Raw genomic sequence first — 24,295 nt, forward strand, 5'->3', positions numbered from 1 at the left:
GCTGGTGTTGGCTTGTGATTTTTTCAGTCAGGAAACAGGAGCATGCATGAGCTGAGTTTAAGGGGGTGATGATGAGCTCAGTTTGGACATGTGGAATTTGTGGTACCTGTGCATCCTCCTGGTGGAGCTGTCCTGTAAATGTCTGGAAATGTGGGTCGAGAGCTTCAGGAGCTTCGGAATGGAGACAGACAGCACCTGGTGGTAATTGGAGCCCTGGGAGGAGAGGAGGTGACCCCCAGGGAGTGGAGCATCCACTGAGAAGAGAAGGAAGGGTGAGTTCAAAAGTCTTGGGAAGTACCAGTATTGAAAGAGAAGAGTGAATGACTTGAGGGCTGGACTTGGGGCCAGTGGGCCTTGCACCACTGGCAAATACACCTCAGCCTTGCCTGTCCTCAGGACCTCAGCTGCCAAGCTCCCCTGAGAGGGGGTGGGCCCCTGTGTCCTGGAGATGGAGAGGGTGTGGACAGCCATGGTGTGGGTCTGAATCACCCCCTTCTCTCCCTTGGCCCCTGGCCAGCCTCCTCCCCAGACCAGTGTGATGTCAGACCTAGGCTGACCCGAAGGTGTGGGGTTGTCTGGTGCAATTCCCTCTGGGATGAGGTCCCGAAGGGAACCAGCCTGGCCTTGGTCCAGAAGCTTGGGCCCTGTGCACACAGACGGGTGAGTTGAGGCTGACCGGGCTTGGTGGGGCTGGCATGTGGAAGCAAGATAATCCTCTGGCTGAGAGAGGAGCTCTAAGCCCCCTCACTCCTCCCCAGTATGTTGTTTTCCCTCCAGGGCTTGGAGAAGAGGGAGGGCAGAGGCAGAAGACGGCTGGCTTGGAGGTAGGGTTGGCATATATTCCCGAAAATACGGTAGATTGTTTTGGAAAAATCCTCTTGGCCGGAAATTACATGTCACGTCTGCTCCTCAGTGTGGATTTGTCACTTCACTGATGCTGTTGGAGAGGCTGGGGGAGGGGAGTGGACAGCAGAGGCAGCCTGGTTCCTGGCCGCTCCTGGCTCCCTGTAGAGATAGGGGGCAAGTTGTGGACCAGAGGGCTGTACATGTGGGGCAGATTGCTCAAATCCTAGAGGCAGTTTGGATCCTGTGGATATCTTGTAACCTGATGGCATAGGAGGCAGGGGACTGTCTGGGGGAGGAGGTAGAGAGAAAGTAAGAAGGAGGAATGGTTTGGATCAGACCCTTCCTCCAACCAGGGGAAGAAGAGATGGGCCTGACATATTCAGCCTCTCCTTTTCCACAGCCTCCTGACTTTGGGTTCTTGCAGCTGCTCCCAAAAGGGGTTTCTGCCAAAGCTGCAGTGAGATGCAGAGGAGGTGCTGCGTAGAATAGGCCGCCTGCCACCCCAGCATGCTTCAAGGTGGAGAAGGAGCTTGTGAGGAGAGTGAGCCTTATGGGAGCTCCCCTAGAGCCCTCCTGGGGTCTCTTTCCTCACTTTGGAGCTTGAATGTGTGTGTGTGAGGGGGTGGTCTCAGCATCCTCCTCCTCCTCTGCCCCAACCCGAAAGGGGTGAAGGTGCTCCCAGCTGAGCCGTAAATACCTGGTACTAAGGAGTCAGTGGATGCTTCAGATGCCAGCAGAATGAGAGGGTGTGCCTGTGGGGCCTTGGGGCCCTTGGGGCTGGAGGGAGAGGAGGAGCCTCTGCAGTGGGACTTCCTCCGCTAGCAGTGGCCTCACCCCAGGGCCGGGTGACGGAGCCGTGCGTGGGCGCGTGTTGGAGGGCTCCTCCGGCAGGGAGTGTGGGCACACGGGGCACTCATCTGAGGCCAGAGAGGTCAGCCCCCAGGACTCTGCCCTGCCTGAGCTCCCATACGCGCAGCCCGCCGTCTTGGGGGTCAGGCAGGGAGATGTCAAGGCCAGGTGGAGAAGTGGCGTGGGGGCCGGCCGGGGGCGTGGCCTCGGCGGAGGGCGGGGAGTGGGCCGGGCGAGCGGAGCAGTGGAGCGCGCAGTGGAGCGACAGGGAGCCCGGCAGGTGGGCGCATCCTTGGAGCTAAGTGGAAGCCGAGCAGGCGAGGGTTAGGCTTCAGGCCCCACTGTCTAGAGGGAGGGGGTCTCAGGTCGAGTCAGGCCAGGGCTTCTCATCTGTGAGCTTCTTGGATGGACCCCCTTTATCAGTGGAATAAGGGGGCCCCTTGAATCCCTGGGACCTAATTGGTGGCTGTGGATCTCCGGGGTCGTGGAGGAGGCCGAGGGGAGGGGCTGAGGAAAGCTGTGGCTCCGTGGTCAGTGGGGGTGGGGCCCCAGGTACCTGCCTCTCCGGGGGTCAGCCGGTGGCGCTGCAGAGAGGCGGTGGCGCCCAGGAATGGAGGCTGGGACGGGATGGGGGAGGGGCGCCGCAGGCCCAGCGAGAGAGACTGCCACCACCAGCTCGGGCTCTCGTCGTGGAGGATGTGAGGCTGTGGGTGCGTGCCCCAGGGGCCAAGGACCGGGTCCTCCCCAGCTGAGGCTTTAGCGGCCCCTGCCCTCCTTCTAGAGGATGCTCGAGGCCCGGCCCCTCAGAGCGCAGGGCAGTGACGCCGCCGGTGCCGCTGGAGGGGCGGGGGTGCGGCAGGGCTCTGCTCCCCTCCCTGGCCCTAACGCTGCTGTTGGGGTTCCATGGGGGAGAGATCTGCATATCGGCGCCTGGCTGGGGGCGAGGAGGGAGAGCAGGTAATGGGGGAAGCCTGCGGGATAGCCAGGCAGCCGGGCCCTACACTCCATCTTCCGCTGAGCTGAGGACCCAGCCCTGCTCTCTGCGGCAGCCTCTCAGGAGTGAAGGGTGTCTATGCCCCTGTCCTGGGGGCTGCCAGGCTGGGTAAAGAAGAGTCGTGTGTTTGTGTGTGGGGAGGGGTGTGGCGAGTCAGTGATGGTGAGTTACTGATGCTGACATCTTGCTCAGTGTCTCTAGGTCTCCTGGGACCCAATTAAGCTGCCCTTTGGGCTTTCTTCGACAGCCCCATGGGAGCCCCGCAAGCACTGCCAGGGTTTGGGTTTAGTCTTTTATGGGCCCTGAGTCCCTGTGCCCTGGACATTCCCACTTACTCGCCTTTCAAATAGGCATATGAAGCCAAATGTCCCGATTTGCTTTGCAAAATATGATGGCCGTTTTCAGGGGGCCATTCCCTTCCCTTTGGAGGTCAAGCGCTTCCTCTCTTGGCCGGCAGAGGGCAGTAGCTGACAGGACGAGGGGTGGAGAGGTGGGGGCTGTTTTCCAGGACTGGGAGAAGGGGTCCAGAAGCAGGCCTGAGCTCTGAGTCCTGACCATGCTTTGCTTTTCCTCACAACCTCCCCCAGCTGGATTGCTGAGCAAGCTGCTGAGGCTCGTCCTTACCTGACATCCAAGGAAAGAGTCAGGCGTGAGGTTCTGGTAGATTTGGGGCACATCTTTCAGAGGGTGGCTAGAATTTTTAATTTGGCCATTCCAATCCAGCAGCCCCCATCTTGCAATAGAAGGAGTAATCCTGCTTAAATTGTCCCCTGACACCCAGTCCCTGGGTTTCCTTCAGGGTGGTGCCTGGTGGGAGGGGAGGCAGTAGGCTTCTCTGAGTTGTGGGTATTGTCTTCCAGGGTTTGGGGAAGAGTCAGCTCCAGTGTGACCTTGGCCTGACCTCATCTTGTTCGTTAACTCTGACCCCAGCCTCAGACCATGGTTCATTTGGACTGAGAGCGGCTGCACCTGGCTGGCTCCACAGGCTTTGGCTTTGGGTGGTGGATGACAGGGATAGAGAAGAGGGACTGATTGCTGAGGGTGTCCCACCCCCCGTCCCACTCCCCAGGGTCGGAGCAGGAAATGCCTGTCTCTTCAGATACTTCCCTTTCAAGGGGGTCAAGCACTGAGAGAGGCCCTGGAAAGAGCCTGGGATGCTGACTCCCCAAAACTCCTCACCCCAGCTGCCTACCCCACCGGCCAGCTGGGGCTCCCAGAGCTGCTGGCCAGCTGGATAAGGACAAGAGAGCAGTGTGCAAGAAACAGGGGCTCCCTGGGCATGGCTGGGGGGGGCCAAGGGAGCCTGAGAGGACTTCCTGCAGCTGTCAGGTGTGTCTGGGGGCTGTAGCGAGGCGGCGTGTAAGAGCAGCTGGCGCTCTTGAGGAGGGGCAGAGGGATCATTTGTCAGCTCTAGGAACGTGGGGGGCCCACGGGGGCTTGATGGAGTGTCTCCAGTTCCCTTTAGCTGGGGCTGTTGTCTTTGTGTGTGGGTGCTATACAAGAGACATCCTACAGTGTGGAATCCCACAGCTTTGGGGTGGGGGCATCCCAGCAGGAGCTAGGGGCATATTTGTTTGTTTTGAGGGGGCTTTGGCTGTTGGCCAGCTGATCTGGGGAGGAGGCACCCTGGGTGTTGTGGGCAGCAGACAAGGCAACCCCAGGGAGGGGGAGGAGATTCCTCCCCCCACCCCCCCTTGTTCTTGGCTGGACTGCCCTCCTCTGGCAGGCTGCCGGCCTCCTATTTCCGTCGGGCACCAGGGTAACAGGGCCACATTAGGGCCTGAGCCAGGAGACGCCCAGCCAAGGCTGGGACTGGGAGATGGGGGAGGGTCTCTGAAGGGTCTGCCTGCAGAGTCCAGGAATGATTTTCTGGGGTCTAAGCCCCCAGCTCGGGCTGTGTACTAGCCCCCACAGCCCCACACAAGCCCATATGGGGGCCTGCAACCCTTCTTTGAACATTGCTACTTGATTCGCATAGCCCCCACCTAAAAATCCCAGGAGTTGTCTACAACTCTGGAGGCTGGGATGGAAGCTAGAGACAGGGGGCCTTGTGTCTGGGGAGGCAGGGGGGCTAGCGCGGGCGGCTGGGAGGGAGAGTCCCCCCATTCCCGCCGCCCTCTTGGCAGTGATTCAGAAAGGTCCTTTTTCAGCCAGTGTCAGAGCTGCTCAGCTGGGGAGGGAGGGAGGAGGAGGAGGGAGGGAGGGCGGGCAGTTGGGTGGGGGAGCCAGGGAGTAGGGCTGGAGCTGTGACCACTGCACTGGAGAGAAGACAGAGAAACAGGACAGAGGACCCGGGCTGCAGTCAGCCCAGAGAAGAGCTAACCTGCTCGCTGCCAGACTAGCCAGCTGTGGAAACAGCTGTGCAGCCGAGAGAACGGGCCCACCCTATTCTTCTGCCCCATTTCCCACCCCTAGTGTGGGATTCTGGGGTCTCCTGGGGCAAACCTCTGGCCCACTTCCCTTCTGGGCAGAACCTGAAACTCAAGAGCTGAGGCCCCTGCTCCTCCACTTCTCGGGCCAGAGCCCCAGTGACCCAGTCAGGGGGTCCAGCTCCTCCGTGGAGATGCCAGCAGCTCGGCGGTTTCCTGGCCTAGAGCTCTCCTTCCCTCTCCTGGCCAGACTACGGCGACGACTGTACACAGTGAGTGGGGGGCCGGGGCCGGGGGTCGGACTGACTGGGGGCTGGACCAGCTCCTCAGAGCCAGCACTTCACTGAGGGCAGAGAGCAGGGCTGGGAATGGCTGAGGGGCCCCTCCAGTGAGGGCTTGACGGGGGGCCTGGGCTGAGCAGCCTCTCCTCTCCGGCTGCTGCCTTCTTGTTGGCAAGTGTGTTAGAAAAGTGTGTGCGAGAAGTGTGCGTGCCCGCCATGAGAGCTGCACGCGTCAGACACAGGTGTGCGGGCTCTGGCCTGTGCTGGGGGCCGGGCACACACACAACTGGAGACTGTCAGAGCTGGGGGAGGCTGCGGCGTGCTCTGTGCTTCACAAACAAAGAAACTTGGGCTGGAGAGAGGCTTAGGGGAGGGGAGGGGACTTGTCCAGGGTCATCCTGGGCTTGGTGGTAGAGGCAGGACCGGGACCCTGACTGCCGCCTTCTCCCCAGGATCCCACGGTTCGTCCCAGTCTTCCCACACACTCCTCACTGCAGAGCAGCCCTGTTCCTGGGGTTGGGGCGCAGGGAGGGGAGTGTCCAGCTGAGCAGGGAGATTTCTTAGCTGATGTTTCAGAGAAGAGGAACACGCTGGACTGTGCTTTCTAAGCAGCTTCAGGGGAAGGGCCTCTGGGTCTCCCCCAGCCCCGTCCACCCAGGACAAGGCTTTGAGCTGTTCTCAGGAGCTGCTGCCTCCTACCCCAGAGGAGGCTAGACTGGGGAGCCAGGAACCCTGGGACTTGGGACTGGAGCAGAAGAGGAGGGGGCCTTCAGCCCTGAGCTGTGTAGGGGGTAGGGTCACTTTGCTCCAGGGACAGGGCAGTGATGGTGAAAATTCTGGCTGGCCCTGCCTGGCCGGGCTGCCTAGGTCAGTGGTTCTCACAGTGCACCTTGGGGGCTTTCTTCTGGAAAGCAGTGGTGCCCTGCCCTGGGAAGCCCACACCATCTTGTTGGTAACAGATGGGTTTATTGAGGGTAAGGGAGTTAATACAGCTAAATGCTTCGAACTCTGCCTGGCATATAGTAAGTGTAGTTGAAGTGTTGGAGTTATTTTTATTGTTATTCTTCTTAAAAAACATTAATTGAAATATGACCTGTTTACTGTGTGCGTGTGTAGATAGTCAGTCAACATAATGTCACCTATGATATAAAGGAGAAATAAAAGGGAAAGAATTGTAACATTTTGTGTATTCCAGTGCATCAGTACATATGACATAATGAAGTCGTCAGGTGCTGAGACCTCCATAGAACCTCGAAGGCAGCATCTCCAAGTGCCGAGTGAGAGGGGAGTTTTGGAATAATAAGGATGAGTTGCCTTCAGGGACATTTTTCTGAACAGTGAACAACTTTTGCTAAGTTCTGGACAAAGCAGAGGCCAGTTTTCCCTCCATTTACACAGCGGTTCCACTCCAGGAAAATTCAGTGTGTGTTAAAACTGCAGAAGTACTTTCTTGTTCAGGTATAAAGTGGAATTTGATTTTAGGTTCAGATGATTATAAACAAATTTTTCACCTGCATGAATTCAGTTGTGTGGGATTTGAGACAGTGTGAGGCTGTCCTGGGGCATTGCTGGATAACTTGTGTTCTTGTTCCCCCAACCACCCGCTAAATGCCACTAGCGGCCCCCAACATCGTCACAACCAAAAATGTCCCCTAGGGGGTTGTCTGGCCCTCCTGAGAACCGTCTGGGTAAAGGGTTACAGCTTGAAGTTTGGAAACTTCCCTCTGGCCCAGCCGCCTTGGTGGAAGAGCCAGGGTTTGAACGGAGGGCTTCTCGTTCCCGTTTGTCATTCTTTGTGCTGTTCTGAGCTCCTGGGAAAGGCGGAACTCCTGGCACTGGGTGGACGGCACCGCTGGGAACTGTCGGGGCAGGAGGCTCATGCTGGGCCTGGACTGTGAGCGCCTGCTTCTCTTAGTGCAACCTGTGCTGAGAGCTGGGGAACAAGGCCACCTCCAAGTTGGGGAGGAGGGGGGGTTACAGGGCAGCTAGCCTTTTCCCTCCTGCCTGTTTTTCTCAGTGGGGATTGAACACAGGTCAGGGGCTGGCCTTGGCCTAGTTCTGAGCTCCGAATGTCTTATTTGGACAGGGATGGGTTTGGTGTCTGGTGGGTCAGGCTGCTTAGCTTTGAGGGTGCCACTGGCCTCTTTCTCTGGGCCCAAGAGAGTGTAAGTCAGAGGTCACTCACTGGTGGCCCTTTGGCTGATTGTGGCCTGCATGTGTGTTCTGTTTGGCCAGCACATTACGTGTGTGTGTATATTTCAAACATGAATTTGTTGACATAGTTAAAAAGTCAAGAGGAAGATATAATGTTTAGTGAAAACAAGGAACAGAATGGTGTGGGTAACGTGAATATTTATGTGGGGGAAAAGCGAAATCTAGAAGGAGACTAAGAGCCATTGATGGCAGCCGGCTTTGGGGATGGGGAGCTAGGCAGCTGTGCAGTGAGGGAGGGAATAAGACTTTATGGTTCCTGTGTGCCCTTTGAATATTTTACCATGTGCATATATTACCTTTCCAAAAAAACTTTTAATGGTGAGGTTTCACATACAGATTGATTTCTGGTATTTCTTGAAACAGTTGAAAGCTTTGACAACACTGGGCCACACAGTCTGTTGTGTCAGCCATTGACGGGAGCTGAGCAGTGCTGCTCTTTGAGCCCCTGCCCTCCCTCTTGTCTTCCCCTCCCCGTGGTCCTGGAGGCACTCGAGTGCTGGCCTGTGGAGTGGTCTCTGGATTAGGGGAGAGGCTCTGGCAATGTCAGGCCTTGGGAGGAACTCAGCTAGAGCTTGTCTAGTCCCGAGCTCTTTCTGCGGGGTCCATCAGGTCTGGGAAGCCCATGGATGGGTCTCAAGGGACACTGCAACCACTGCATCCTCCCCCCAAATTTTTCATTAAAACTCTATGATTGAGAATATATATTCGCCTGGAGACATAATCGATAGTTTTCATCAGATTCTCAAAGGGCTGTGACTCCAGGAGAGTTTAAGAGCCAATGGGGAACCTGAGAACAGAGGAGTCAACCTCAGGTCATTTGGCCGTGGATCACAGGTTTTGAGAGCAAGACCCTGACTCCAGGGCGGGGGCTCTATCCCCGCTGCCCTTTATCTACCTTTGTTGCTGGCAGGAAGCGGGGCAGGTGGGTCCAGGCATTCTGTACAGCCATTTTGGGGGAGCAAGACGGTGGTTTGAGTCCTTCCCCGCAGCAGTGTAGTAGGATGTGGGTGAGTCCAGGGCACTCGAGGCAGCGTCCCCTGTTACCTCCCTGCATCCCTTGGTCCCTGAGCCATTCTTCCCTCCCCACAGAGGCTGGGGAGCAGCAGCATGCAGCCGGAGGAGGGCACGGGCTGGCTGCTGGAGCTGCTGTCCGAGGTGCAGCTGCAACAGTACTTCCTGCGGCTCCGCGACGACCTCAATGTTACCCGCCTGTCCCACTTTGAGTATGTCAAGAATGAGGACCTGGAGAAGATTGGCATGGGCCGGCCTGGTAGGTGGGGCCGTTGAGTTGGCCTTGGTTGCCATTTACCTCCTCTATCCTCAGGACCACCAACTGCATGAAAGAGCCCTCCCTGCCCCCTTTATTCCATGGGGTGGCCTAGCTGCTGTCCAAGAACCCCCGAGGTGGGGTGGAGGGGCAGCAGGAGATGCTGCCCACAGTGAGTGTGTGAGGACAGTGTGCACTTGTGAAGCTGAATTGGCGTTTGAGGAGTCGTCACTTACAGCTCTGGCTCCTCAGAATTACTTACACACCCCTTTTTGTTTGTTTGGATGTTTGTAGGATGTATTTCCTCCATCTCCTCCTCTGTTAGAAACCCCCCTCCCCACTCCCTAGTAGAATTGAGTCTGTTCTTTTCACCATTCTGAACACCAGAGGGGTCGATGTCCAGCGATCTCTATGGAGAAGGAAAGATTACAAGCCCTCAGATGGTTTGCTGATTTTCTCTTAATCTGTCTCTTTCTCTCTTTGTCTCTCTCACAAAGATATGCTCTCTAAGTTGAACTCATTTCTTTTCTATGTATTGATCCTAAGAGTGGTGATTGTGCATCTAGAAGTCAGTGTGTTTTTTGTAGAACATTAGAAACTTATGGGTGCATTCAACTTAAAATAGCTAAATAAGTAATAATGTGCTGACTTAGACCCTCATGCTGCTTTTGGCCTGGATACTTGGTGCTGATGGCAGTAACATAGTAAAATTATATGAGAGAAAACTCAAAATTGGGAAAATTCTATCCGTTACCTTGATTTTTTTTTTTCCTTGAGAGTAGGGAAAAGAGCACTTCTGTTCAATTTTGGTGGTTAAACTCCTCCTCCTAGTTTTGAGAACCCCTGTGTAGAAGTGGAATGCAGTGACCGTCTAGTTAATTGCCGCCCCTGGTTGGTTGGGATGGTTTGTTTCCTTGGTGTCATTGTGCTGGGCAGTATGTAGTGGTGGACCCACCTCAGGGGGAGCGAGGACGCCTGCAGGTGGGCAGCAGCCTCCTGGTGGGCTGTGAGCCACTTTAACCACATGGCTCCCCTTCCCTCCCCACAGGCCAGCGGCGGCTGTGGGAGGCTGTGAAGAGGAGAAAGGCCATGTGCAAACGCAAGTCCTGGATGAGCAAGGTGTGTGAGATGGGGTGGGCAGCCTCGTGGGGCCCCACTCTGGTGTTAGTCCTGGGAACCTTCCCCCATTCCCGGGCAGGTATAATCTCACACTTTGTACTGACCTCCCTCCTCCAGGGTCTTATCGGGCAGGGTACTTGCAGAGCTGCCTGGCTGAGTGTCTGTCTCCGCCAGAGACGGCATGTGAGCAGCCTGCGTATAGCCATGGTTTCACGTCCCTCCTGCTGTGCGGTGGTGCTGGGCACTCGTTGACAAGTGCCCTGTAACTGGAGCCCTTGCTCTGTCTGAGTGTTGGGGCTGGTGTCCAGCGTGGGGTGGTGGGGACTGTCTGGATCCAGGACATCTTTGCTGTGCTTCCCTCCTCCCCCTCCCTAGTCTGTAGAGGTTTCTCTGGTCATCTGGCCCTGCTGACAGCATCCTTCCCCTCAGCCTACCCCCCTGCCCTTTGCCCTAATTTTGGTCTCTGTAGTGGTGAGTGCCTGGTCTGACTCAGTGGAACTTTGCCCATTGTCTGGAAGACAATGTGGGAGGAAGTGAACCAGCCAGGGCCTTCCCTCCCCACTTCTGGCCTCAGGGCTGGGGTGGGGGGCGGGCAGGGCAGAACAGCTGGACCGCGATTGGGCAGTAGAGGTTTCCTGGCTGCCATCTGGCAAAGGGGCTGTCTCTTGGGATCCTGTGGCCTTTTCTGGGGACACTGTCCTGGTCCCTTGCCCAGGTTTTAGGGAAGGAGGAGTGTGTGGGGCGGGTGAAGGTGGGAGGAAGAGCTGTGTGGTATGCCAGGATTCAGGGTCTTGGATCTACCCCTGACTTGCAGGAGGTCCCTGGGCCAGACTTGAGGCATGTCTTCAGTAAAACGGTGCTGGCCACATCACCCAGCTCACCTCACAGGGCCGTGGGGGAGGTCCCTTGAGATAAAGGCTGTGAAGGGCCTTGTCAGCTGAACATTGCTTGTAAACATAAGGGATCTCGGTTACTGGGAGGAGGGATGGAGCAGCAGCCAGTAGAGGCCCCCAGGTTGGAGATGCCGCCTACCCCATACAGACAGGCTCTGCCAACCTTGGGAGGCAGGGGCCCAACTGGGCACAGTCTGCAGCCTGAAGCCATGGCCTTGTGTGCCCTGGTGGGAGTGGCCACTGATGGAGCCAGCTCTGACCTTCAGGGCCTCCTTCCTCCTGTCCCCTGACTTTTAGCCCTTCCCTTTCCACCCCAGGCTGCAGAGTCCTCCCTAATTTTCCTTCTTTCTGAGCCTCAGCTCTAGGCGTCCCTCCAGAGGCCCAGTTGTCTTCCCAGGCCCTTCCCTAGCAAAGCCTTGCTTCATCTGCACCCGCCCTGCACACACTCACGGTCCAATGTCAGGCTCAAATTATCCTCTCCGCTGCCAGGATGAAGGGCAGCCGACTCCCTGGGGAGGGTGGACAGACAGCGCCAAATGGGCAACTCAGAGAAGGGGCCAGGGCTAAAAATGGACAGGGAGGTGTTTGTGGAGGGCCCCTCAGGCTCCTGCCCATCTGCTCGGGTTAGGGGCTGGAGACTGTGCGGGGTAGGGGGGACAGGGAGGGACGGGTTGGGCAGAAGGTGGTGCCTGGAGTGGCTTTGAGTTGTCTCTGACCCCACAGCTGGGTGTGAGGCCACAAGCTACATGCCTGTCAGTCCATTTCTGGTGCACACCCTGAGACCACACTGTGGGTTCCATTTGGGGGTGTGGTCCGGAGGGGCCGTGGGCCTCCAGTTTGGCAAAGCCAGGACCTATCTAGAGGCCTAGCCGAGGACCCAGTGGGGCGGGACTGAATGACTAGCCCTGGGGCTTCAGTGTTCCATCTGGCCCCTGGCTGCCTTCAAACAGGTGTTCAGTGGAAAGCGGCTGGAGGCTGAATTCCCAGCTCATCACTCTCAGAGCACCTTCCGGAAGACCTCACCCACCCCAGGGGGCCCAGCAGGCGAGGGGCCTCTGCAGAGCCTCACCTGCCTCATTGGGGAGAAGGACCTGCATCTCTTCGAGAAACTGGGAGATGGCTCCTTTGGCGTGGTGCGCAGGGGCGAGTGGGACGCCCCCTCGGGAAAGACGGTGAGCTTTCTGGGTCCTGTGGGGTGAGGCCCCGCTCCGCCCTCTAGGTGGATCTGTCCACGCTGCTGGGTTGTGAAGCGAGCTGGTGATAGCTTGCAAAGTGACTCACCCTGGAGTCCATGCTCCGGTTTAACTAGACACATCTGTTTCTTTTTTCAATTACAAAAATCATTTGCTTATTATAAAGTTGGGGACTATTTAAAAACTAAGAAAAAAAAATTGCCCATAATCCCGTTACTCAGAGGAAGCAGAGTTAGCATTTCTGCCTTTTCTCCCTCCTAGGGTGTATTGTTGAATTTAGTTAAGGTACACGTTTTGGATACAACTTTTTAAATCTTGCCCTTTGGTCTTGGCATCGTATTTAAAATACAATAATAAGTACAATAAAGCATACAGTTCTTGAGGATACAGCTCAGTGAATTTTCACGTGTGCCTGGACCCATGTCACCACTGCCCGGATCATGACCTAGAACATTTCCAGCTCCCTGGAAGGCTCCCTCATCTCTGTTCCACTGTGTAGCCCCTTCTTCCAAGGGAAGCCGCTATTCTGATGTCTGTCACCATAGACTAGTTTTTGGGCATTTTATTTAAAACATTTTACTTTTAAACCATAAACACTTTTAATATTCCATTTTGTTATGACATTTTAATATTCTGTCATCGTACTGGTTATCTCTTACCTTATGGTCGCTATTTAACCTGGGCATTTGCCGAGGAAGGGAGGCCCAGCTGATGGCCCCTGGGGGTCAGCCAGGCCACAGGCACCTGTGACACCATCACCTGCCTGGAAGAGCAGATCTGAGGCAGGGATGTTTGAGCTGAGTTGGAGGGAGGAGCAGCTCAGTGTTGGTGGCTAGGGCCTGTCCTGACTCCCTTCAGTCCCACTCTGGGCAGGTGAGTGTGGCTGTGAAGTGCCTGAAGCCTGATGTGCTGAGCCAGCCAGAGGCCATGGACGACTTCATCCGGGAGGTCAATGCCATGCACTCGCTTGACCATCGAAACCTCATTCGCCTCTACGGTGTGGTGCTCACACCGCCCATGAAGATGGTGAGTATGGGGAAGGGCTCTGGGCTCTGGGCCCCCAGGTCTGCCCCTCCTCCTGCCTGTGCTGTGGTCACTCTCTTCATCCTGACGAATGTCAGAAGTCCTCCAGATCCTGCTTTGGTCCCCACCTGATACGGGAAAGGGGCTAACAGGCCTGGCCCAGAATTGACTGTGTGCGCTGGAGCCCACGTATACCTCTGGATTTTGCTCATGTTCATTGGCAGAGAGTTATACTCGTGGGAGAGGGTGGCCCTAGAGTTTAGTTTTTGGAATTTCTAACCTGAGGCTCTTTGGGTTGCTTCTCTGGGCCTCAGTTTCCCACATTGCCTGGAGGGAAGGGATTGAGAAGCTGTGGGACTCCTAGAGGTCCCCAGAGGACAGGCTAGGTAGGAGCATTGAATATGGCTTGAGCAGATCTAGGTTTTCAGGAGAGCAACTGGGAGCCCAGCATGGGGTGCTGAGGGAGGGGCAGGGCTTAGTCACGCTTTTTCTTCCCGCCTCCTCTGTGGCCACAGGTGACAGAGCTGGCGCCTCTGGGATCTTTGTTGGACCGGCTGCGCAAGCATCAGGGCCACTTCCTCCTGGGTACCTTGAGCCGCTATGCTGTGCAGGTGGCTGAGGGCATGGGCTACCTGGAGTCCAAGCGCTTTATTCACCGTGACCTGGCTGCCCGCAATCTGCTGTTGGCCACCCGTGACCTGGTCAAGATCGGGGACTTCGGGCTGATGCGAGCACTACCCCAGAATGACGACCACTACGTCATGCAGGAGCATCGCAAGGTGCCCTTTGCCTGGTGAGGGGCAGGTGCTGCCAGCTCACAGGGCCTGGACCCCACCCTGCCCCACCCTGTCCCCTGCACACCCAGACCTCAGAGCTTCCAGGGCCTTTATACTCACAACATCCCTTGTCTGTTCTGGGCCTGGGCTGCCCTTCTTGTGTGCCCATCCATTCACTCATCCATCCAGGAATTCTTGAGGGCCCATGTGCCAGGTACTGGAATGCACCGGGATAGGTGCTGTGGGGACTCATAGAGGCTTCCTGGAGAATTAAACATTAAGCCCCTGAAATATCAGCAGAAGTTAACCAGGCAAATACTGGTTGGTGAGCATGTTCCAGGTACAGCTAGTGGCAGGCAGGAACAGACCACATTGGGCTTTGGAGACTGTCACCAGGGATGTTCACCTGCATGCTGGGGTAGTACCTGGCCCTGCCTGCTGTGTAAGCTTATCCTGTGCTGAGACCGTTGTGGTCCTCTGGTGTCTGAAGCACCCTAAGGAGTGTGGTCTCCCTGCTTTGGGGTGGGAGGAGTCAGTCTAGTTCTGCTTGCCAGAGGGCCCTTCTAATCCAGGAGGGACAGTCACCCTAATTAATAACTGACTGACATTACACCTGGGGTGACTGTCCCTCCTGGATTATGCCTGTTGTCCTGGAGTAATTAGTAGCACCCCCTTCCGTACTCAAGCGTCCTGGTTCAGATGGTAAATTACAAGGTCACATTTTTTTATGCAGCCCCCTGCAAACAACTCAGTGAAGTGAGCAGATTATTGTTATTCCCATTTCACAAACAAGGAACACAAGGCTTAGAGATTTTGAGTGGCTTTCCCTAGGTCCCAACCCCTTTGTGTGGCAGGGCCAGTTCTCCAGTCTCATGAACGATCTTCTGATTCCCCACCTAGGGCAGAGTCCTCTCACTCTCTGCCTCAGCCCACCCTGGAACCCCCTTTGCTGGCTTCCCCGCAGTGGTGGTTCTCTTCCTCCCCCAAGAGGGAGTCCTGGACCGAGTGTGGGGATGTTTGGGTGAAGCCAGTGTGGCTGTTCCCACCCATTTTGGTTCTTCCCCAGGCCCTATCCAAATTTCCCACCCACAGCTTCCTGCTGAAGTGACCCAAATCCTAGGCTCCTGCCCAAAATCTGGAAATTGTCATCCTCCCACCACAATTAGAAAGCAGCCTGAGACCTTATCCGCCTCCCACCTCCCGGAGCCTCTGACCTTCTTCCTTTCCCTGCTTCCCTCACCTGGGACCTTCACCGTCTCCCCATCCCAGGCTGCATGTGGGTAAGAGATCTGAGCAGAGATGATTTTCTCCAAGTTTGTGCCCCCCACAGTCAAGAAGTCCTGCCCTGTCCACGTCGTACTGTTTCCCCAGCTCCTGCTGGTGAGCCTGGCAGACGGGGCAACAGCACTCTTATTGAATGAGCATTTTACATCCATTGGGGCTGATGTGAGTGGTTCCCTGAGATTCCTTCTTCTGTCTGACCCTTGCCTTTGCCAGGTGTGCCCCCGAGAGCCTGAAGACACGTACCTTCTCCCATGCTAGTGACACCTGGATGTTTGGGGTCACATTGTGGGAGATGTTCACTTATGGCCAGGAGCCCTGGATTGGCCTCAATGGCAGTCAGGTGAGGGGGCTGGCGATGTGCTCCCCACAGGGTTGGGGGAGGGCAAGCATTGATTTGATCCTTCGCTTCCAACCTGGTCCCCTTGGAACTGGTCTTGTCTGCCGGAGTCCCGTCCCCGATGCCCTGTGTCTGCATGACCTCTTGGATAGCTGAGCAAACAGAAGGGCCCCGAGTGATCAGGAGAGTGACAGACTGGGCTTTGCTCACATTCTTAGCCCTTGCTGCAGCCACCTGTCAGGAGGCCCTAGACCCATGGGGTAAGGGTCAGAGGCCCAGGCATTGGCCCCCTGACATAGGTAGACCTCTTCTTTGGGGTGCAGGCATGGTGGCCTGTAGCTCTAGTTGTTCCGTGAGCTGGAGGGAAGGTGGGAAGTGAAGAGCTGGGGGCTCTGCTCGTCCTCAACCTGCACCACCCCACCACCAGATCCTGCATAAGATTGACAAGGAAGGGGAACGCCTGCCCCGGCCCGAGGACTGCCCCCAGGACATCTACAACGTCATGGTCCAGTGCTGGGCTCACAAGCCAGAGGACAGACCCACCTTTGTGGCCCTGCGGGACTTCCTACTGGAGGTGGGGGCCTGTCTGCCCATGGTGGCTGGGATTGGTGGCCCAATCAGGGGTCGGTCCTGGGCAGGTCAATGACCTGTCTCTGCCCCCAGGCCCAGCCCACTGACATGCGGGCCCTTCAGGACTTTGAAGAACCAGACAAGCTGCATATCCAGATGAACGATGTCATCACCGTCATCGAGGGGAGGTAGGGAGCACGGGACTGCACCAGCACTGCCTTGAAGGTGCCCTGTGGGCAAGAGCTCTTCTGCCTCCAAAGTCCCCCAGCAACCCACAGGCTGTGGTGGGCCTGAGCCATGCCGCGGGAGAGGAGGACAGGCCTGTGTCCGCCCCTGGTATGCAGGTGCCGCCGCTCCCAGGGGATTTGGCTGCCATCACCACCCCAACCCCGCCACACCACCGCCTGTTCCCACTGGACTCTAGCCCTGGCTGTGTGGGTCAGGGCCAAACTGCCCTTGTGGTGTTACGTGAGGCATAGGAAGTGGCTGAGCCTGGCCTCAAGGCCACAGCTGGGGACTCTGGAACTCCTAACATTCCTTCTCTAATCCTCCCCTCCCCTCCCCTCCCTGCTTCCTCTCAGGATAAAGACTCTGGACTGCCCACCTGGGTGCCTTTCAGTACCCAGAGCGGCCCCACCCTCTTCCTGGCAGCCTCTGCCCTCCCACTGAGCCCCACTACTCTCTCCCAGGGCTCCCCTCCATCCTCTGCTGTCCATCCACAGCCCCCCGCCCTGCTACTGCCCAGGCTCCTCTCGCAGGCCCTGTATTCCTGAACCCTTCCTCCTCCTCACACCTGGCAACGTGGATCTCTGCCCACAGGCAGCATCTCCTGAGTCACTGTCTCCTACCCGTAGCCCCTGCGGTTCAAGCCGCCTACTGTGGAAGCCCCACCCACCCTTACCCCACCCTCTGTTATCTGATCCCCAGGGTGTCTGAGGAACTGGTTGGGGCAGGGCAGGCTTGAGATGCCTTTGGGGTAGGGGGTGAGCATGGAGGACCAGGAAGAGGAGTGAGGCAGAGGAAATTCCCTGCGTTCCCAGGTCCTCTGACTCAGAGCCAGACAGGGATGAGGGTAGGGGCTGCTTCCCACAGAGCCCTTTCTCCCTGGACTTCAGGTTTGGGAGTCTGGGGCCTTTGGTTAGACCTTGTGCCTCATGGGGGTTGGTGAGAGGGGAGAGCCTCTGGGTCTGAGTCAGAGTGATGGAGTAGGCCCTGGAATCAGGCTGGTTGTGGAGGAAAATGACCTGCACCCACTGTGGCCCCAGCATCTCTTCCCCAGCCAAGGGCTCCCCCTGCCTTTGGGCCCAGTATCTGGGACTAAGAATGACATACCAGCAAGTTGTGTTGGGGGAGGGGTATGGTTGGGGAGTCAGTGGTGGTGGACAGAAGCAGAAAGCTTCTAGAAGAAGAGAGGCCTGGGGGACAGGCAGGAATACAGTCTGTGGTTTGGAGCTGAGGGGCCAAGGCAGGGATGGCAGGCGTGGCATTCTGGGGAACAGTCTGGAAATAGGAAGACTAGGCTGAGGGCTCCTCTGGAGGTGCATGGCAGGACCTTATGCCAGAAGTCTGAGCCTGCAACCATTCCCACCTCCGGGAGCCAGAGGACCTTGGACCTGACGCCTGTAGTGCCATGTAGTCCCCAGATCTTTACTTCCTCCATACCTTGCTCCCCGTGGGGGCCTGTGTGCCAGGGCCCCATGTTCCCCAGGGGGTGACTCAGGAGCTTCATGTGTTTTTGGGGTGTGTGTCTCTGGAGCTGGGTCACCACTGGAGGCGAGGCAGGCCTTAGGAGGGGTCAGGGGAGCCGCTCCTCCTGGGAGGCCACTGTGGGCGTGGCCTGCCCAGCCCTTCCGTCATAGGCTCCGGTTGGGCCCCAGCTGCTGGCTCTGCTGCTGCCTGCCAGTGTGGGCTCGCTGGGCTCCTCCTCCAGGGCCAACAGCCCGACTTGGACCACAGCGCCTGCACTTGGTTCCTGGAGCTGCTCAAGAGGTGGGAGGTGAGGGGCAGGAGGCCACGACAGCCGGTGAGGCTTTGGGAGTGGGGCTGTGTGTCGGTGGTACCACAGCTTGACCTCTGCCTCCTTGTTTTCTCGGTGTCTGAATATCTGTGTTTGTTTGGCTGGCTCTGTCTCCATGTCTTCGGGTGGATGGGCTCTCTGTTGTTGTGTGTCCCTGAGTCTGGGTTTGTAGATGTGGCTCTCTGTCTGTTTCTCCACCTGCTCTCAGCTTTCTCCATATCTGTGCTTTGCTGTCAGTCTCGGATCCCTGCTTGTGGATCTGTCTCCAGTATCTGTTTCCTAGTCCAGAGTCTGGGATTCCCCTAGCCCTTGGCTCTAATGTACTTTATAGGCTCAGTGCTTCTTGGGGGACCAGGCAGGGGACAGAGAGAGGACACCCAGATGCTCTGTCCGCCAAGCGTGTGAGGCTCCGTTTAGACTGAGGGACAGTGGTGGCTGCTCTTTTCCAGAGGGTCTTATTTGGAGGCTGGGATGCTGGCAGCACTTTCATGGTCTGTTTTTACAGAACTGGAGAAGGGGGACAGAGGTTTTGAAATCCATCTGCAGGTCCTTGGCCTGGCCTGGTGCCTGGAGCCTCTGCTTCCTGTGGTGGGTGGGGGAGGGGGAAGCAAGGGTCTGTATTGTCCCTTGAGGCCAGGGGCTGCCTGGGACGCTCACAGAGAAGTGGGTGGCCTGGTGTTTTGAGCAGAAAGTTTAAGCAACCTTTGTCAGCCATTTCTGGACTCCCTTAGGCCAGGACTGGGACAAGGGCTGACATTTCCAGAGGGTGGTCCCTGATGGAGCACGGCAGCCTTAGGCAGTTCTTGGCCCAGGCCTTGGTTTCTCAGCGCTGCCTTACATCTTGCTTGTCCCAGGATGCTGACAGGCTGCCGCAGGAAATAGAGAGCTCATGCTGGAGGTGCTGGGCCCTTTGCTCACTTCCCTGGGGACCATGTCTGTGTCTGTCTTTGCTGCGGTGAATACCAGATGGCCCGGCCCTCCTGTTGGCAGGGAGACTCTGGCCTGTTCTCCTGGGGATGGGGGAAGAGAGGGTGTGGCCAGATCAGGCTGAGTGGGAAGGGATCGCCTTGGTTCTCTCTGGCTGCTGGTACCTTGGCCCCTTTGAGCCCCAGAGGGGACTGCTGGGCAGTGCAGTGTAGCGTTGGCCATCTCAGAAGTTACGTTGGAACCTTGTCAGGAGGATGCTGCTTCCGAGTGTGCTTGGGATGAGATTCCCAAGGCGGTCTCTTCCATACGCATAGTCTGCGCTCTGACTCCCCCTCCCCCAGGAGCAAAGACGTTTTTGAGAAGTGGAATCACTCCCAGCAGTCACTGGGGGCTCTTGCTTTAGCCATACCTCTAATAAGGGAGGTGGGCTTGGCGTCTCCTCTGCCTCTCAGAGGTGGGTCCAAAGGAGGCTTCTGTGTGAGGAGCGTGGCTGTGTTGGCAAAAGGAAAAGAGTAGAGGGAATGACCTGTCAGTCTGGCTTTGCTCAGGGTCCACAGAGGGAGGGTGTGGTCATGGGGTAGACCTGGCCTTGAACGTGAATCCCTTCTGCTCTGCGCTACATCTGTGCCTCGGCTGCGTTTCTCCCCCCGCCCCCATTAATGAGCACCTCTGGAGAGGTGTGGAGAGCAGAGTCCAACGTCCAGCCCTGGGCTTGGTGTCTGAGGCAGTTCCGCGGAGGGACACGCGGAACCCAGGTCACCAGTGGGTGTTGCGGGAGAGCAGCAGCGGGGTCCCCTGCTGCTAGGCCTTCCTCCCACCCTGCTCCAAGGGAGGGCCTTGACCTCAGCCAGCCCTGAGTGGGGGGCTCTTTCCTTGGAGTGGCCCTGCTATTTTTGGATGGTCTTTGTCCCTTCCTGGGTGTTGTCCTTTCTTCCTTCCTTTCCTGCCCGTCCCGCCCGAGGGCAGGGTGGTAATCACAGGGTTGCTGTGTCTGGTGGGCCGCTCAGCGGCCCTGTTTACAAGGAGGCTCGGCCCTTCCCCCTCCTCCACCCCACCTCTCGGCTCCCCAAGGACTGCTGTGTCGTGGGGTTCGACTTTTGGTCTCTGGAACAGGCTGTTTGGGGGTCTTGCTGCCCCAGTGGGAGGGTCCAGGTTCTCAGGCCTTGCTGCCTCCCTGCAGCCTCCAGCCTCCCCCAGCCCCTCTGGTCTGGCTGCCGTTTGGAGGAGACCTTTCTGTACGCTTTCGTTTGTGGACAGGTGATGTACAGGTGGGGGTTTGCAGTGAGGGCATGCAGCTTGGTGCCACATGTGTCCACCACAGCAGCACGAGGCTGTCGCCACCTCTGCCTGAGTTCAGATTCTGCCCACTTTGTCAGGCGTGAGTGATTCCAGTGGCGGATACAGGAGCCTCACAGCCTGTTGGCTCTTAGCATTCGAAGTGTCCAGGAGGGCACTCTGTTCTTTCTTGTCTGCCTTCCCCCACACCCAACCCCACCCCAGGTCCAGGCTTAGGCCTAGTCAACTGATTTTGTATCTGAGGTCAGTGCAAGGAGCTGGTGGTCCCACAGTCCAGCCACACTGGGAGGCTAGGCTCCCTTCTGGACCCCTTGTTTAAGACAAGAGTAGAGCTCCTCCCAATGAGGGAGATGGGGGCAAGGGCGAGGGTCCCACAGCCCTGCCAGGAGGTGGTGGAACGCACTGGAGACGTGTAAACTGGTGGCGTGAAGGCGTAGATTGCTTCCAAACACGTGAAGGGCTGTGTGCAGGAGATGGGTCGTGGTTGGAGGGCCTGGCCCCAGCCCAGTGCTAAGGGCATGGTGCTCCCTTGGGCCCTGGCAGTTCAGATCTCCCAGAACTGGTTGAAGAATGAATTTGGGTGGTCAGAAGAAGCCTGGGGCCCAGGCCTTGCCAGAGGGGAGGAGGGGGGGAAGGTGGTACTGTGAGAAGGGTGCTGGCTTACATACCAACAACTGGATTTGAATCCTGGGTCTGCTGCGATCTCTCTGGCCACTGTTGGCAAGTCACGTCACTTGTTTGAACCTGTTTCCTTATTTGTAAACTGTAGGAAAAGCTGTCCGACCCACGTAGGTAGCTTAGGGAAAAGACTGTATGCAAACAGCCAGGCCCTGTCCTGGGGGAGAGGCAGATCCTGGGGGGCTGCTAAGAAGGAGGTGGGCTGATTGTGGCCACCGATCCTAGGACCTTAGCCCTTGTGTTCTCTTCTGCCAAGGTGGTCAGATATCTTGGCTAAAGAGAGCTTGGTATGAAAAGGGTCCCACTCCTTGGGGCCATCCCACCACGCCCTGGGTTTCACCATGTCATCTTTGTTGGGCAGGGCTGAGAATTACTGGTGGCGTGGGCAGAACACGCGGACACTGTGTGTGGGACCCTTCCCTCGCAATGTGGTGACCTCCGTGGCCGGCCTCTCAGCCCAGGACATCAGCCAGCCCTTGCAGAATAGCTTCATCCACACGGGGCATGGTGACAGCGACCCCCGCCACTGCTGGGGCTTCCCCGACAAGATTGACGAGTGAGTACGGGGCAGGACCCTGCCTTGGGCACCAGCCAGCAGCCCCTAGGCTTCTGAGGTCCCTGTCACATCGTGGGGCACAGTCTGTCATTGTCCAGCAGGTTTTCCCTGTTGGCAGAGCTTGGGTTAGGAGCTTCAAAGGATGGACCCACGCTCCATTTGGTGGACAGGCCTCCAGGGGCCACAGCCTGGCACCCCGGCACACTGGCCCTAGGGAAATGGACTTGGGCATAGCCTTTGGAAGCGTTAAGTAGGAAAGCTTCTCTTGTGATCCCAGCAATTGAGTGGCAGTTTCCCTTCTCCTGCTGGGAGTACCAGAGTCCTGGAGATGGGAGCTGCTGGGTCAGGCCCAGGGGCACAAGGGCAGAAAGAACTCACTGTGGGGACACTTCAGAGGGAATATTAGGCAGCAGCTCACTCTGTACCCGGGAGGGGAGTTCCATCTCCTCTAAGTGAAAGGACGAGGTCAATGGAGAGGCCTCTGGGGAGGACACAGAGGAGAAGAATTAGTCACTTCCTGGGTGCCCCACCCCAGGGAGCCACCTGGCAGCTCCTCAGCCCAGGCCGCCATGCCTCTCTGCTGGCCCCAGGGGGCTGCCATGCCTGGCTCTCTGCAGCCCTTTCTCCTCTGACTTCTCCTGATACAGCTTCCTGCCCTGAGAAGCATGATGGAGCAGGCCCTTGACCCCTGTGCCCCCACACACCAGAACACTAAGCTCTTGGAGGGTGGCCTGTGTCTCTCACTTACAAGGGCCAGGCGAGGGCCTGAGGGAATTGGGGCAGGAGAGCACAGACGACCCCCCTCAGAAGGAGGCCCAGCGCCCTCTGCCCTGCTCCTGGCGCCGTGGCCGGCCCAGCCCCATTCCTCTGGGCTTTAATCAGCCCTAGTGACTAAGTCCCAGATCCTGACAGTCAGCACAGGGTTTGAGAGTGAATTGAGAGCAGGACAGGTGGCCCTGCCCCTACCCCACCTCCTGGCAGTGGGGCAAAAGGATGCCTCCTCCCCATCCTGACCAGGGGAATGCAGCCCAGATGCCCCTGGGCCTGGCAGGAGAGAACAGAGTGTCAGCAGGTGGCTGCCAGGTGTGGGTTGGGGGGCCAGGGGGTTGCAGAGGGCCAGCTCTGCCCTTGTAGGGTGTTCTTGGAGCCCCTGCAGTCCTGGGCTTTTCAGCCTGCAGTCAGGGATTCTTTCTTTGCCCTCTCTCCACGATACCCTTCGCTGGGGACAGCTTAGATCCGCAGAAGGGAGCTACTGGGAGTTGAAAGTCCTGTGCTCCAGACCCAAGTCTGCAGGGGTCTAGGACAAGGTGGTCCCCTGGACACTCAGGTGTTTGTTTTCTGCCTGACCCCAGGGGACAGGCCTGGCATCTCCTGTAGGGGTTTCCTCGCTGCCACCGCTCCATATGCTCCCCCCACCCTCTGACCTGGTTCTCTCCCTACAGGCTGTATCTGGGAAACCCCATGGACCCTCCTGACCTGCTGAGCGTGGAACTGAGTGCCTCCCAACCTGCCCAGCATTTGGGAAGGGGAAAAAGTAAGAGCCCGACTCCCTGACATCCCCTGGCGCTTCAGCTTCCCTGGAAGGGGCACTGTCTCCTCAGGCCGCCCTGAGCCGGCTATTCTGGCTCTGGGATGGTTGGGCCAGGGCAGCAGGGGGACAGCTGTGTCCTTGGCTCTGGCTGGGCGTGGGGTGGAAGATGAGAGGCATCTGTATCCGCCGAGGTGGGCATCCTCGGTCGGTTGCTCCTGCGTTGGCCTGCCCGCCTCAGCTTCCCTCCTCCCTCCTCCTTCCCGCCGTGCTCAGATCCTGGCTTTCCTCACTGCCCTCTCTAATCCTGTTCTCCTCTCCCGAGCCAAAACCACCCCACGGCCTTCATCTTGGCCAGGAGCCTCATCCATCTCCTGGATCCTGGGACTGTCGTTCCGGAACACGGTTTTCCCATCCTGCCGCCCCATTGCTTCCCATTGCTGTTGAGTTTCTACGTCACTTGCCCCTATTCACGGCTCTCCCTCTCTCTCTCTCTCCCTGCCCCCCCCCAACTCTGCCGTCTCGTCTGGCTCTGTCCTCCCTCCCTTGTCCTCTGTCTCTCTGCTTGGCCCTCCTCTGCTCTCCGCATGGCCTTTCTTGCAGGGGAGCCTCCACCTCGCCCACCTCAGCCTACCATCTTCACTCAGAGTAAGTGGGGCTGCGCTCGGTGCCTTGGCCCCCGCCCCCTCTCTCCTCTCATTCCTCCTCTCCTCCTGGAAGGTACAGGGCCCCGGCGGGCTGGCTGGCGGGAGGGGAGCAGGGATGTGCTGGGAGCTTTGGCTGCTGACCCGGCCCAGCATGCCTGCCTCGCCCCCCACCCCAAAGTCTTGGGCCTCTGGAACACATGTGTGGTCCTGGCGCCCACCTCTGCCTCTCTCTGCCATTGCGTGGCCCTGCCCCGCTCCCTTTGGGACCTGCAGAGGCTATGTCTGGGCTTTCAATGGTGGTGGGTTATGAGCTCTGTCCTCTCCAATGATGACTTCTGTTGCCCTTGATGCTAGGGGACGCCCCATAGTCCCCTGCCTGCACTAATGGTGTGCCGTGATGGGGTCGGGAGAGGGATTACTAACCAGGGCCCAGGAGCAGGGGATATGGGTCTTGTGTTGATGGAGGGAGCATCTGAGGCAGCCAGGTGTGGGGTGTTGCTTGCTCTAGCCGAGATGGAGGCAGGGGTCACCAGCCTGTGTAGAGGGCTGACAGCGTCCAGAGAACGTTTGGCCGTCCTGTGTGAATAGGGTCGGTGTGCATGGAGACGTTCAGCCGCTGAGGGCTGACCTC

At 57.7% G+C, this 24,295-nt stretch overlaps 1 protein-coding gene across 44 annotated transcripts in view; it reads left to right on the forward strand.

Moving 5' to 3' along the window:
* The window catches only part of TNK2 (tyrosine kinase non receptor 2), a 40,576-nt gene that overhangs the window by 12,136 nt on the left and 4,145 nt on the right, over positions 1 to 24,295 (forward strand). For 6 of the 44 annotated variants that reach the window (XR_011529430.1, XM_070583499.1, XM_070583505.1 and 3 more), the window contains exons 2-12: positions 8,643 to 8,823; positions 9,869 to 9,939; positions 11,783 to 12,004; positions 12,899 to 13,051; positions 13,564 to 13,841; positions 15,322 to 15,448; positions 15,873 to 16,019; positions 16,109 to 16,203; positions 21,295 to 21,489; positions 22,932 to 23,023; positions 23,621 to 23,665. Coding sequence is in view for 37 of the 44 variants with exons in the window: in XM_070583499.1 (XP_070439600.1) it covers positions 8,661 to 8,823; positions 9,869 to 9,939; positions 11,783 to 12,004; positions 12,899 to 13,051; positions 13,564 to 13,841; positions 15,322 to 15,448; positions 15,873 to 16,019; positions 16,109 to 16,203; positions 21,295 to 21,489; positions 22,932 to 23,023; positions 23,621 to 23,665 (1,588 nt within the window). In the remaining 7 variants the exon portion in view is untranslated. Of the gene's footprint in view, positions 1 to 1,699; positions 1,976 to 2,373; positions 2,653 to 4,935; positions 5,331 to 8,642; positions 8,824 to 9,868; positions 9,940 to 11,782; positions 12,005 to 12,898; positions 13,052 to 13,563; positions 13,842 to 15,321; positions 15,449 to 15,872; positions 16,020 to 16,108; positions 16,204 to 21,294; positions 21,490 to 22,931; positions 23,024 to 23,620; positions 23,738 to 24,295 lie in introns of those variants that run through there. The other 38 variants (XM_070583520.1, XM_008507818.2, XM_008507814.2 and 35 more) reach the window with 23 other exon arrangements.

The sequence above is a fragment of the Equus przewalskii genome, chromosome 18 (assembly GCF_037783145.1).
Source record: "Equus przewalskii isolate Varuska chromosome 18, EquPr2, whole genome shotgun sequence".
Classification (NCBI taxonomy): domain Eukaryota; kingdom Metazoa; phylum Chordata; class Mammalia; order Perissodactyla; family Equidae; genus Equus; species Equus przewalskii.